The following is a 14,904-nucleotide window of genomic DNA, read 5'->3' on the forward strand; positions in this document are numbered from 1 at the left end:
CTCTCCAGAAAACTAGCTAGTTTCAATTTCTCTAATCTTAATATGAAAGGGTTTCACCGTTGATTAATTAATTTGTTCACTTTCCAATTTGGACTGTGTGTTCAGATCTGTTAAATGAGACAGAATATCGTAAAAAGTTTCCAAATGTGCTTTAATTGCGCCAAAATTTTGTAAAATTCTAGAGTAATTGAGTGTTAAAAAGTGATAAAAATTATGATTAGTGAATAGAAATCCTCTACTTACACTTACTGTCTCATTTGATATTTTTTTTCATAATTTTGTATCACTGGTCTAATTTTATGCTATGAACAAAATATTTTAACTCTAAATTGACAAAATACTTAAAAAAGTTCTTCAATTATTCTAAAAAATTTAAATAAACTTTTATTCATTTTTTATATTTAATTAAATCTTTATATTCTTATTTTAGACTAAACAAGACCTTATGACTAATAGTTAATTAATTATTACTAATCAAAATACCATTATCATTTTATGTAGTATGTTGACATATTATAATGGATGATCATGTGACATGTTAACGTGATATGATGATACGGTAAGTAACATTTTTATACTCCACGTTAGTATTATGTGAGTATAAAATGGCAAATAGTATTTTAACTAATGACAGTTAATCAATCATTAATTGTAAAGATTTATTTAATAAAAAATAAAAATATATGAACTTGATTAAATATAATAGAAGAATAAGATTTTATTTAATTTTTTATAAAATAGTTGAGAAACTTTTCAAAGTATTATGCCCTTTAAATTTTATGTCTTAAACCTTAAATTTTAATATAAACTGTTTATTAAGTATTTGATGTAAAATTAAAAAATAACATCTAATGAGAGTAAAAAATTTTTGTTCACGTGTTGCACGTTGTGGGGGGCTGGTTGGTTAATGAAAATGTTTTTCTCCAAGCTGAAGAAGAAACCCATGATTCGAATTAGTATAAAAATTTACAAAGTTTAAAAAGTCTTAATTGCGTGGTTTACACCCTGAATTATATATTGGTAGAAGAGCTGAGCGGTGTAAAAACACTCCTCTTTTGCTGCTGTCAATTTGTCAACTGCTAGAAGCAAAATCTACCACCTAATTGGTTTGACCCATCGAAGAAGTGATTGACTTTCACGTGAAAACCATCCCCCAATTTCTGATTATTTGGTCTTTTTCAAACGTTATTTAATCGAAACCGATCGAGCATTTCATGGAAATTACATCAAGTTCTAATAATTTAATTTTGAGGAATTGAATGATTACATTGACTCTAATCTGACATGTAATAGGGTGTTAAAGATTATGTTTCTATTAGTAGAAGGAAATCTTGTACATAATTTAAATAAATTATTATCTTAGAAAAATGACATAATCTAGATAAATTAGATAGTTTCATTTTTAACCTTAGCTTTTTTATATTTGAAAATGTTTTATCAACAAAACTTATATATATCAACAAAATGCTTATCAACGTATCTTGTATATAAACCTTGTATAGCTTTGAAGTGAATAAGAATGAACAATAGCTTTAAAGTGAATAAACATGAACAATCAGATATTTTCATTATGAAACTCTTAGCCTTTTCACATAGGGGCTAAATTATGATATCAAATAAGCAAAACAAAGTGAAATTAAGGTGTCTTGTCGGACTTATATTCATGAATCGTTGCGGTCATATCCTTTTCGTCAATGTTTCTAATAGCAAAACTAATTTGCAAACAGAAAAACAAAAGCAGCCAACAGCTTATGTAGGTAATAATGTAACCGAAATGAAAAGCATGAGTTTCATTAATCAAACCATATATATAAGCATGCCTGCGTGTGAACCGTTGGCCAGTGAAATCTGAAAAGTATAATGAACAATTTTGGAGCAATTTGTGATGAAAGGAAGTGTCGTTTACTTCTAGCAAGACAGAATGTTGGACTGCATGGAAAGTCCTAATGAACATGTTTTCTTGTTAATAATGGAACTCCCACAGCTTCAGAGCATCGATATTTCAAACGGAAATCTATGATTAGGTTGCCAAACTACTGTGTTGTAACGTATTAAAAAAGCACATTACCATAAATTATAAACTGTAATATTTTATTTAGTACAACAAGCAAGAGCAAAACACTGTAACTCTACAATGAAACAAAAGAAATGCGAATAAGGTATCTATGTATGTTAAACATAGTGAACAATGGTAACATTGTAGCCAACTATAGCATCACCGGTTGTAATATCCATCCAATGAGTTTTTGCGATTGCGTATCCACGTGCCAGCCGGAAAAGTCCGGTTCCACCGACAACGGGCATCTCACGAAAAGGAGTCAAAGCAGAATTTTTGCCGAGAATGCTTATAGAGCTACCATTGTATTTTCCGTCTGTGAAGCAAAAGCTCATGGCCATGATTAGCCCTACCTCTGTCTGCCCAGCTGACCCGTAAAGCCCTTGGGCTCGGCCGAGCAGCTTGGAGTTGGGATCAGGCGACTCGGTCAGTGGATCGTCTGCCATTAGCATGGCTCCAAAAAGAGTAGGAGATTTTTCAGTATCAGGGGCTTGAGCCACCTTTATGGCACTTGGGTTCTTACCACTGATTGTGTCATGGAAGTAGAACTGAAGATTGGTCACCATCTCTTGTTTGGCCTCGACCCTTGCTGCCCAGCTCTGTACGCGGAAGCTTTGAGCCCATGGCATTGCTGCAGCTAGGGAGATGATCAATAGAATGCCGCCTAACTTGGCCATCTTCACTTCCTTTTTCTCTCTCTGTGGCACAGATTTGAGCCAATCTCTATCAAATATTTGAGGCAAATCTCCCAACTCTCAGGCAGAAAATGAAGGGAGAAGAAGCTAAAGAAACTTTACTTTTGAAGAATCTGCCATTTTACAAGAACTTTTATAGGCCAGAAGAAAAAGATTCAAAGGCAGGTTAACTACAACATAAGAAAGAGAATTAACTTCTTTATTTAATGGGGCCACATGTTCTGAAAGAGGTAACACTTATAATTAACCTTGGGGAGGTCCTGGTCCTAATTTTTGTCGTTGGGCTCCGACCCATATACAGTAATGGAATTGTCTCCTAAGCTTGCTTCTGAAATTTATCAATATATCGGATTAATTAACCTTAAAAACATATTTTCATTTTCATTTGAAATTTTTTATACAAACATGATCATATAAAAAGACTGTTCTCGGTATAAACATTTTCAAAAAATTTATTTAGAATAATACTAGTACTTTTTGACACTAGCAATATTAAATCTTATCATCAAAAGAGGTTATCTCAAGTTCACAGTCCCCATTCTTGAACTTAATTATTTAAACTTTCAATGGGGAGAAAAGCCAACAGCTCATTTGCTTGCTTGTTTGCAATTTGAGTTTAGCTCAACCAAATGAGCGATAGTGCTATGAGTAGTTGAGGAAAGTTCTATGATTTTCAAAATGAAATGGTTATGGTCAATATAATGCGTAGCCATCTACTTCTTTTGTTGTCTCCACATCTCTGACTTATAGGATTGAAATCAAGAGCTCCAGAGTCTCATTTTTGCCTAAAGATAGCCAAGAATTCAGTAGTCTTGGTCGGCTATCCATACAAATTGGACTTTGAGAGTAAATTAACTACCTAATTTGATTGGGTGCATGAGGCTGAAATAGAGGTACATAAAATTTATATTAGAAATTTCCCTTCTTTAACATATTCAACTAGATCAAACTAATAAATTGTTTTTATATAGACTAGGAAATCGAGAGAGAAATGAATCTTTCCAAACTTTAGGTTTTGTTTGGTTCATGAAAAATCTCGAAGAAAGAAAAATATTAAGAAAAAATTGAAGGAACAGAAAAAAAATGAAGGGAACAACACACTACAACGTAAATGAGTTTTAATGACATAATTTTAACTGCACTTTTATTTTTTGCATCTAAAGAATTAACAGTATTTGGGTTTTAAGATTTAGATAATTTTTATTTTTTAATTTATAAAAAATCTAAATCTTTTATATATATATATATATTAACTAAAAAATAGGTCTCTCAAGTCTGTCTTACAATTTCTCTTTCTCTCAAAATTTAAAATCCCCTCAAATGTAGCAAAAAAGATGTTGAGACAAAACCATTCAATGTATATTCAAATCTCAAAAAACTCCCATTCCTTCTAACACCTGATCCCAAATTCTTTGGTTGTTTGTCTTCCCCTAAGCAAAACCCTAACCCAATTCAATTCTTTCAAAAATTCCTCTTTTGTAGAGCAAGATTTAGGGTTCTTTAAATATCAAAGGTTTCTTCTTCCGGAAATTGCCTTAAGTCTCTCACTCTCCACCAACCTTTGCGATTTAAACTCCACTTCACAAATTTGATGGCGTTACTTGGCTAGAACTTTGTCTAATTGTGCAAGAATTATCAGATCTTAAGCATCTTGTTTTAGATGCTCTCACATGTTTTATTCACAGCAAATTAGTTGTCATTGTTCATAGTAAATTAGTCATGGAATGAAAAAAAAGGGAAATGATTATATGAATATGTACCCACCAAATTTATTTTACTTTTGTTGCTGTGATTTTCTTCCTTCTCTTTCTTAAATAAGCATTGTCCACCAGATTGAAGCAATCTAATATTGTAACTTGCAGGGTATCAAATATTCCTATCCACATGCCAGCAAACTATTTTGAGATTTGGCTTAAATAGTTTGTGTAAGGAAATTTGGATCTAATGTGTAGACATTATACAAAGAATTATAATTTTACTTAATAATTGTTTTGATGATCAATATTTGCTGTAAATTTTATAAAATTTGCATGATTTATACTTTATAGCTTGCTGTAAAATTTGCAAAATTTACACCTTTTTGTTCCACATTAGAATGTTGTAGGTATTATTATACACTTTTTAACTGCATATTCTATATGCTGCTATAGATATTAGGATTGCAGCTATATACTATATGGCTGTATAATAATTTTGTTACAAAATCTCATAAAAAGGTGCAGCTAAACTTTTCCATACAGTGGCTACGGTTACATTTTTTCTAAGTACAGCCTTAACATAAGATAGCAGATTTTTCACCTATGGCTGCAATTTTTTCTGCAGCCAAAGGTAAAAAATGTTCTAGTGACAATCAAATTCTTCATTTTGTTTGGATGACAAGGAAAACATTAAGGAAAATTCCTTTTTCTTTTCTATGCATCGAATAATAGAAATTAAGGGCTTTACAAAAACAGCAATATTAAAGCATTAAATTAATGTTGCTATCAAAATTTCAATTTTTTATTGCCAATTAATTGGCATTTACGGTTAATCAAACCCATATTACTACCTATTACTATACCCAAAAAAAAAGGGAAAAAAGAACTACATATGATCAGCTTATATCAATTCCATTTTGATATCCTAGGATAGTAGACAATTTATTTTTTCTTAGTTCCTAACAATTATAGGTCACTGTTAAATCCTTATATCAAAACTTCAATCCAAATGTGAATTCGAAATTGAATTCTCATGTAACTGAACTTCCTCTTTCTTTATCTTTTGTCCTTCAAATTGATGGGAGAGGCATTTCTTAATTGTTGAGTTGCGTTTATAAGTTCTGTCCATAAGCTATTGGGCTTTCTATTCTTTTTGGGTCTTCAATCTTTTTAGAAATAGGTTAAATCGACTTTGGTACTCTATCACTGCAATGTATCATTTCAATTAAGATATGTTTGGTATTTTATCATTGCAATATTTCAATGAAATATGATTATCGAAAAAGTGATTGTGGGGACAGATGATTATCGAGAAGATAACGTGTAAAGTTTAATACATTTACTATATTTAAGAAGAAGAAGAAGAAGAAAAAGAGGTAGTTCGAGCAAAAAGGGAAAAAAAAGTGACTTTCCCTTTTATTGTTACGAGAATGCTGCTTAGCAAACGTAGGAATATCATTTCCACTAATTACATGCTTGGGAATGTGCCATGGAGCCTCCTTGAAGCATTGCTAGCTAAAAGCAGGTGTTATTCCTTAAAATGATAATATTATGAGATCATTTCCCTTATTGCATTCAGTCGTCACCATTCACAAAGACCAAGTTATCATCCTCTTAAAGCATTCACAAACCTGACGATTCAGGAGGGTTATTGCCTTGTGGTTATTGGGCCATTATGATAAATATAAGTAAACAAATTCTATCAATTCTCATATAGCTCTATAGGCACAAATTTTCCATCGTATAATTTCAGATTTCATACACCATTTGACAGTTTAAGAATTACTAGCATTATTCCCTATCTCTTCACATAATCAAAAGAGATATCAAATATTTTGATTTTTCAGTCTTAAAAGTATCCTTGTGCCTCATAATCGGATGTTTGTATTCTGGTTTAGTAATGGTAAAGAGTCACACTGTATTCGAGAATAGCATCACCAGTTGTAGCATTGAAGTAACTGGTCTTAATCTTGGCAAACCCTCTCGCCATCCTGAACTCACCTCTCCCACCCACGATCGCCACTTCACGATCAGCCTCTGTTACCGGATTCCTCGAGAACAAACTGAAGGAACTCCCATTAAACTTGCCAGTCGTAAAGGCAAAATCAGCGTACAAAACTATGGTAAACTTGCTAGCGTCTTGACTGGATGACAGATAGAGCCCCTGTGCGTTTCCGATTATCTTCGATGTTGGATCAGGCCCTACTCTGAGAGGATCATCGATTGCAAACAAGCTGCCGAATGGGGTTGGGGAATCGTCTTTCTTGGTGAGGTTAGCACGGGCTACCATGACTGCACTGGGGTTTTGGCCGCTGAGGATGTCGTGGAGGAAGAAATGGAGATGAGTCTTTTTCTCCACATTTGCAACAGGCGTAACAGTCTTGGAGTAGTATTCACTGTGGACTGGTGGTGCGACGGTGAGGCAGAACATCATTGCCCAGGCAAAGATCATCTTTCCTTCCATCTTAATTTCTTCACAGCTTTTTATCATCATAATAAATGGCTTAAATAGACATTCTGCTGGATGTTAATTGGTTACCGTTTCTGAGAAAAACTAATTTAGGAATTCCTGAAATTCTTAGTTGGTGATTTGGTTATTTATGCCACTATGTGGATGATTCAAGGCAAAGAAATCTGCCTGTGATATAATCCTTAAAAGAAATCAATGGTCAGTTTTGTTAGAGAAGGTAAGTACAGAAAAGCAACATCTTTGGTTAGATTATATCTCTAAGCATAAGCCAAATTGAGATATAGGGTTGGCTTCTCTCTGCTTTTCTCCTGAATAATTGAAAGAAAAAGGAAAGCCTTGGCTGCATTTGGAATTGGTGGCACGTATTAATCTGGGCTATGTCGTAACGTATCAGGTCCTGGAACCCGATCGTTAGATGTGAGAAAATTTAGAGATTGAGTTGTTATCAATTTTTTTTTACCTAGGTGCGATTGATCACTTATTAAATTGGTTCTATTTGACGAAATCCTAAATTGACTTTAGGTCCGTCGAAAGAACAATGAACTGATCTATGTATTTTATTTAGAGTTGAGTTCGGAAGTACGATTACGCATAAAAAAAAATTAGCACCCCTATGACGCCCGTTCCACGAACGGTGCCATTTAATCATATATTATCCTTCCCTTTTGATTTTATTTTTATGTTTCCTTAATTTGATTTATTTTTTGTTAGAATATTTTACTTCATTTTTACAAGTTTAACGTGTCCTGATGCAATTGTGAAATGCATGACATAAAATCAAGATAATGTTAAACGAAAACCTTTTATTGAGTGTACTTTTCGAATCCGCCCATTATACTGGTGGGATTTGAGAGTATTCTCTCACCTAGAGAAATATTTGAGAAACTCACTTTCGTAAGTTTACTGGGTAAATCCTATCATCGGGATAATTGTTTGCGAGTAAAAAAATAGTATTTTAATGAATGTAAATCCTAATACGGGTAAAAGTATTTTATTAAAGATATTTCTCCGAACTCTCCCATCATACTGGTGGAATCCGAAAGCATCTTCTTACCTAAGGAGTTTACCGGAGAAATTCACCATATCAAATTTCCTCGAAAAGTCTCATCATCGAAGTTTATACCCGTATACAGAATATATCTATATGCCATGACATTTAATAGTGCAACCATGGTACGTGATGCACTTGTAATTCTAATGTTTGTTTTATATTTTATTATTTCTTCTTATGAGCATATATATCGTGACTAAAAATCTTATATTTATTTATTGTTCCGTTTTTATTTCGTTATGTACTTTACCATGTAAGTGCTTATTTATTTTACTGTATGAAATTTTTCAAAATCATATTTCTAGACCAAGTATTTTTTTATTTCATAATTGTTACTTATTTATATGTATATTATCAATTCTTTTTTGTATTATTATTATTATTATCGAATTTCTTGTTACCATTAATTCCTTATTTCTTTTGTTGGTATATTGTGATTAATTGGTCAGTAAGTATGTATAATTTTTATTTATTTAAGATTAGAAACATCAAAATTTCAAATTAAGACCCTCCCATCGTATTGATGGAGTCTTAATCGAAATCTTAACCTAAAGAAATTTACTCGAAATTGCAACTTCTCGCGTTTCGAATGGATATCTCATCATCGATATTCTCGCCCTATTAACAAGATAAATGTGATATGCGATAACAAGATAAAATGATGATTTCTATATGAACGCATTTATTAATTTAGCTAGTTCGTAATTCATGCAACAATATATTTAATAATTTAAGATGACTTATTACCTTGTTCATATATTTATTATCATTTATTATTATTATTTTTAATGTATATTATTTTTTAACAATGATTATTTGAATTAATGGATATTGGAGCATAGAGTTCGAATTTATCCCGACACTTCGATAAAAATTTGTCTCAAACTCCGCACTTAAAAAATCCACTCTAAAAAAATAACTCTTTACCTTTTTAAGTGAAATTCTATCATCGAGTCACTCAAAATAATCATTTTATTTTTTATAATAATTATATTTATATAATGTATTTTATTTATTTATTATATACTTAATTTATTCTTATTAGATATATTTTCTCTTCTATTCATTTAATTCCTTTCTATATGATTATATGTTTTATTATTATTATCTTACTTGATCTATTTTTTTATGACTCATAATATTTTAAAATTCTATCTTGTGCTTATAACACATGTGTAAATATATTAAGAAAATGAAAATTATTGCATAATTTATAAACAAAGGGAAAAATTATAAACATGCAAACCAGAAAATGCCAAGTCAAGAATAAGTCAAATCAACATCTAAGGAAAAGGTCCATTACCTAACGGGCCAAAACAAACCCAAAGACCTTTGGTTTGATGGGCTCCAACCAAATGTCCAAAAATTGATTTTTCCAAGTAAACTACAAGCTTACTCTAGCTCCAAGGGGCAGCACCGGTCTGCTCCACTTCCAAGTGCCCAAGCCTCGTGAAACGCATCGTATGGTGCAATGAAGACAAGTCTGCTTTTGCTGCACCACTTAGGAGAAAAGGAAAAGCCCTTCCTTCTCCAGCCAATGTGACGCCGTTTGGAAGCCCTTTCTCTAACTATACAAGCTGAATTTTACCTTTCTCTGTTCTTCTTCCTCTTTCTTTTCTCTCTTCCGCCGCCTATTCCACCCTCTCTCTAAGAACTCCATTTTTCTGCTCTCTCATCAGCTCTCTCACTCATCTTACCGGTCCCTCTTTTTTTCTCCCTTTGGCAGCAACTAAGCTTCCAATCTCTCCTTTAAACCGGCAGCAAAGCTCTCTAAACTTCTTTCCTCTTTTAATCGGCCATCCAACCGCCAAAACCCTCTCAAAATCTACTCCTAAAAACCCAAAGGAAAAAATCCTAAAACTAAGCTACTCTGCTTCTCTCATTTTTCATTCTATACAGATTTTTTTTATTTTTTTTATTATTGTGGCTAAGGTAGAATGGTTGCTAGAAATTTAGGAATTTTTGTGGATGGTTTTTGTGTTTTTTTTTTGAAGATTCAGTTTTCTGGATCGTTTCTTTGCTTTTCAAAAATCTCCTCTTTTCCCTCTTTTGAACCAGAGTTTTTAGGGTTTTTAGAGAATTCGATTGTCTAAATCTTTGGACAATCAGAAAGGCAATCATGCTCTTCTCAGCATGAATTCCGGATGGGTGGTTTTCAAGTAAAAAAAATCCACCGAAAATAATCCAGCTGTCCTAGGGAGCATTGAATGTTCTGAAGGCGGTTTGACAACGGAGACCACGCCTCTCTATTTTTTTTGTTTTTGTTTTTTTTTTAATATTTTAGATTTTATTTATTATTTATTATTATTTTTATATTATTACAAAAAAAAGGTGTCTGCAGGCTAAATTCAAGTCAAGGTTCATCGAAAATGATTTGAATAAAAATTAGTACTATATTTGAAATTGACATCTCTAAAGATTAATACATCTCGTTTAACATACCAACCACACGAATTGGTCAAGCAATATTAAAAGATTTTAGCAAATTAAATATTGCAAATTTATGTGTACATTATTACCACATTAAAGTTTAGCAATTGATGACATATGTCAAGTTTAGCATCTTGATTTTAATATTGATTGATCTTTCAGATAAAAAAAATAGAAATTATGCAACAATTATGCATTTCTCAACTTAGTTTTGCAACTTCTTAAAAGCCTTTTTTTTTACAACTAATTCAAACACAAGATGATCTCATACTTTGTGCTTGGATGAGCAATCTTGAAAATGAAAGCCTTTTAAATGTATCAATTTAAAGTGATAGCATTTGCAGTTGATTATTTGGATAAGTACCTTCTAAAATTAAATTTTAAATATTGTAACTTAATGAGATAAAAATTAATTATAAAAAGAAATAATGTTGTTAGAGATATATATTAAAAAAGTAAAAACTGAAATTTTAATTCCAAAGTCAGATCAAGATGTTGAATTTTTTAGTACAATTTATTAATCAAGGGGAGCTGTACTGTATGAGTTCTTACATAAAACTCTGTTTTTTCCCCCAAATATAAACAAGGATAGTTGACTCTACAGAACAACATTTCACCAAATAAATACAGTGCTTAATAATGCAAACCTGCAGGAAAGCAATCGGGATGAAACCTCAGCGAGAGAAAATTCTCAAACTTGTCAACCATACAACCAGGCAAGAGAATTAACTCTCAAATGTCATCTTAGTAATGAATCACAGTCACGTTGTACTCAACAATGACATTGGTCTCATTCAGAAAGTAAGTTTTAAGCAGTGCAAACCCTTTTGCCATCTTGAATTTTCCTCTCCCTCCGACCACTGAAAGCTCACGTTCCTTCTCTATCACCGGATTCCTCGAAAATATGCTTATAGAGCTGCCGTTCAACTTACCCTTAGTAAATCCGAAATCCAAGTACAACACCACCGTCGTTGTATCTTTGCTGGCCGAGACCCCAAGTCCCTGAGCATTCCCAATGACCTCTGAATTATACTCGGGACCAACGGTGAGGCGATCATCAATAGCAACTACGCTGCCAAATGGCACTGGTGAACTATTGTCGTTGTTTGTGATGTCAGGCCGGGCTACCATGACTGCTGTAGGGTCTTCGCCGCCGGTAGTCTCATGCAAAAAGAAGTGGAGATTGGTGACTTTCTCGACTTTGGGAACACATGGTAGGACCTGCCAGAGGCAGAGGACCAGAATCCAAGCCAACATCAATGTTCTTCCCATTGGCTCTGCTTTGTTCGTTGTATGAAAGTACATATAGATTGCCCCTTGTAGTCTTCTTTGTATCAAATGTAGATTGTACTAGTGGATTACTTCATTTAGTAAAAGATAAAGAAAGAACAAAAACAGAAAAACACTCTATACTCCGAAGAATTTTCCCCTAAGGATTGATGCTATATGTAAGATGGACCAAGACTCCCTCGGCATAACCAGAAACGAAATAATTTATCGCCCAAAATACTTTAGGCATTGAGTTGACTTCTCCTGAATAATAGAAGGAAAAGAAATCTTGATTACACGTAAGAGAGGATTGATGTAATTAGTTTGCGTATGACTTTTAAATAGGAGTACTTGTATAAATGCGAATCTCATCACATCATAATTAGGATATAGTAAATGCCAAAACATGCTTAATTTAGTTCATGTTTGTTAATCCCCATCCTGTCAACAGGACTCCAAGTCAAAAAATCATGGTTGGGGGATTAAGTTTGAATTTGTTAGTTCATCATAGTTTGATCCTGTTTCTCCTCTGTCCAGAGGAAATTAGATCACCGAGGCTAATGAGTTTTACAACTAATGTCCGAAATAAATCGGAAGCTAGGGAAACTCTCTGTGATTAAATTATAAAATTCAACTGAATGAACATTACAAAGCAGCGGAAATTCATGATTTATGATGATGGGAGTAAATTATTAACTAAAACCAATCGCTTCAAGCATAGAAGAGAATCATCTCTCAAATATCATCCTAGTAATGAATCACAGTCACATTATACTCAACAATGAGAGTGATCTTATCCAGAGAGTAAGTTCTAAGCAGCGCAAACCCTTTAGCCATCCTGAACTTTCCTCTCCCTCCGACCACTGCAAGCTCACGCTCCTTCTGTGTCACTGGGTTCCTCGAAAACAAGCTGATAGAGCTGCCGTCAAACTGGCCCTTAGTGAACCCAAAATCCAAGTACACCACCACGGTTGTTGTATCTCGGCCGGCAAACACCTCGAGTCCTTGAGCATTCCCAACGACCTCTGAGGTTGGTTCAGGACCAACAGTGAGGGGTGCATCGTCGACAACTATGCTGTTGCTGGTGCTCGTGATGTTAGCACGGGCCACCGGTACCGCTGTAGGGTTGTTGCCGCCGATGGTGCCATGGAAAAAGAAGCGGAGATTGGTAACTTGCTTCTCCTTGGGAACACATGGCATGGTCTCGGAGTAGTATTGGCTACACACTGCGGCCGTGGGGATGCAGAGGAGCAAAATCCAACTCAATATCAAAGTTTTGTCCATTGGTTCTACTTTGCTAGTTGTTAGTAAGAATGGAATCAAGAACCTGGACTGTCTAGTTTATGTATTTCTATAATCAACTCATCTGGGTTTATTTATTTATTTTTTTAAGATTGCTACATAATCAACTCATCTGGTTAATTACTTGTTAGGGGTACTATAGGAATATAACCTTATTTTGCCAAAGACAAGAAGTCAGATGGGACCTTAAAATTAATTATGCATGTATATATTTTGACAACAATGGGTAACAAATATTACTACTGATATTTATGGAAAAATTCATTCAATGGTGAAAATTTTGTACTAAATCTTAGTTAAATTCCTATCTAAGTGAGATGTTAAAACATGCTAAAGTTACTGAAAATTTTTTAAATAGATAATTTGTTGAATAAAATCTACCAAAATCATTGCTTTTGATTTTTTTGAATTTTAAATTTAATTTAGCAATTTTTTAATTGAGAAGTTTATTAATTTTTCAAGTATTTTTTTTTTTGCCAGACAAAAGACAATGAGAAATCTAGCATGAAATAAAGAAAATAAATCCTTAATCCCATTTGGCAATGGACCATGCGAAATTTAGAAGTAGTAAAATGAATATTTTCATATTCAAGAAAGATCATTAGAGTAAACACATCTATAAGAAGCTGAAAGTTTTTCTTTTTTTTGTAAGACTTCCCCAAAATTGTAGTTCTTATCTACATAAATTTAGAAGTCGCAAAGATCTGCTCTGTGTTCTTTGGTTAATGCTGATTTCCTCTTCTTTAAGGTCTAGAAGTCTGGTCTCCCAACTTCCACATCCTGCCCGATCTTCAGTCGCTCTTTGTACTCTTTCAATTCTCTCTTGTATCTTTCCTTGTCTTTCAGTCCGATGTTCTGGTTCTTCATCCGATGTTCCTTGTCTTTCAGGTATTTTATTACTCATATAGAAAGTCTTCTAATTGTTTTGTCTTAATAGCAAAGAGACTTTATTACAAATAAGTGCATCAAGTGACAAGTACAAGAGTTTTTTTCCCTTTTTTTTTTACAATAAAATACAAGAGATTAAATCAGTTCATGACAGGGGAACAATCTCTGCTAACCATAAATAATTGAAAATCAGGATAGGTGATTCAGCTTAGTCCCTGCAATCTTATTGCAATCCATGTTGCGAGAAAAATCAAACAGTTTGTGAAGCATACCAAAGGGACCTCACGCAATGTTATCTTAGTAATGGATGACGGTCACATTACACTCCACAATGGCATCGCCAGTGGTAAAATTTGCAGAGTAAGTCTTAAGCAGTGAAAAAACCCTTTGGCCATCCGGAACTTTCCTCTCCCTCCGACCACCACAACTTCACGCTCCCCCTGTGTAATTGGATTCCTCGAGAACATTCCGATATAGCTCCCATTGAACTCACCCTGAGTAAACCCAAAATCCATGTACATCACCAGGCTCAGCATATCTCGGCCGGCTGACACCCAGAGGCCTCGAGCATTCCGATAACCTCTGACTTCGGGTCAGGACCAATGGTGAGGGAATCATCAGTGGCAAAAACGCTTCCGAATGGTGCCGGTGTGTTGTTGAAAGCGGTTGTAATGCTGGGACGGGCTACCATGACAGCAGAAGGGTTTTTGCAGCTGACAGTGTCATGTAAAAAGAAGTGGAGTTAGGTAACTTTCTTCACAGCAGGAATATATCGGCCTGGGAGTAGTAACATTGGCAACATGCTGGCGCCTTGGCAGTGCAGAGGATCAGAAGCCAAGTCAATATCAATCTTCTTTCCACTGTGTTTTTTTCTCCTCTGCCTTAGAAATAACGGGATTGCACTACCATGCTTATTGTAAGGGTATAATAACACTTTCATGTATCTTAATAGCCATTCATTAGCCAATGATTATAATTTAACGAAGCAAAATATACTACCCATCATATTGTTTTGTTTTAATTCAATTCGTTGTTTAATTTGTTGA

The 14,904-nt window shown here is 33.8% G+C and overlaps 2 protein-coding genes and 3 pseudogenes across 2 annotated transcripts; all 5 read right to left on the reverse strand.

Moving 5' to 3' along the window:
* Positions 1 to 2,064: 2,064 nt before the first annotated feature.
* On the reverse strand, positions 2,065 to 2,896 carry LOC18607589 (dirigent protein 23-like). Its single transcript, XM_007041842.3, has one exon. It carries the CDS (start codon positions 2,731 to 2,733, stop codon positions 2,173 to 2,175), a length of 561 nt encoding a protein of 186 aa, XP_007041904.3. The 5' UTR covers positions 2,734 to 2,896; the 3' UTR covers positions 2,065 to 2,172.
* A 3,423-nt stretch (positions 2,897 to 6,319) lies between these two features.
* On the reverse strand, positions 6,320 to 7,545 carry LOC18607590 (dirigent protein 15-like). Its single transcript, XM_018115150.2, has one exon. The coding sequence runs from the start codon at positions 6,940 to 6,942 to the stop codon at positions 6,343 to 6,345; it is 600 nt and encodes a 199-aa protein (XP_017970639.2). The 5' UTR covers positions 6,943 to 7,545; the 3' UTR covers positions 6,320 to 6,342.
* A 3,301-nt stretch (positions 7,546 to 10,846) lies between these two features.
* On the reverse strand, positions 10,847 to 11,990 carry LOC18607592 (dirigent protein 4 pseudogene; annotated as a pseudogene).
* Positions 11,991 to 12,247: 257 nt separating this feature from the next.
* On the reverse strand, positions 12,248 to 13,019 carry LOC18607593 (dirigent protein 4 pseudogene; annotated as a pseudogene).
* A 1,037-nt stretch (positions 13,020 to 14,056) lies between these two features.
* Positions 14,057 to 14,798, reverse strand: LOC108660611 (dirigent protein 4 pseudogene; annotated as a pseudogene).
* Between the last annotated feature and the right edge of the window lie 106 nt (positions 14,799 to 14,904).

The sequence above is a fragment of the Theobroma cacao genome, chromosome 2 (assembly GCF_053813885.1).
Source record: "Theobroma cacao isolate CCN51 chromosome 2, ASM5381388v1, whole genome shotgun sequence".
NCBI classification, from domain to species: domain Eukaryota; kingdom Viridiplantae; phylum Streptophyta; class Magnoliopsida; order Malvales; family Malvaceae; genus Theobroma; species Theobroma cacao.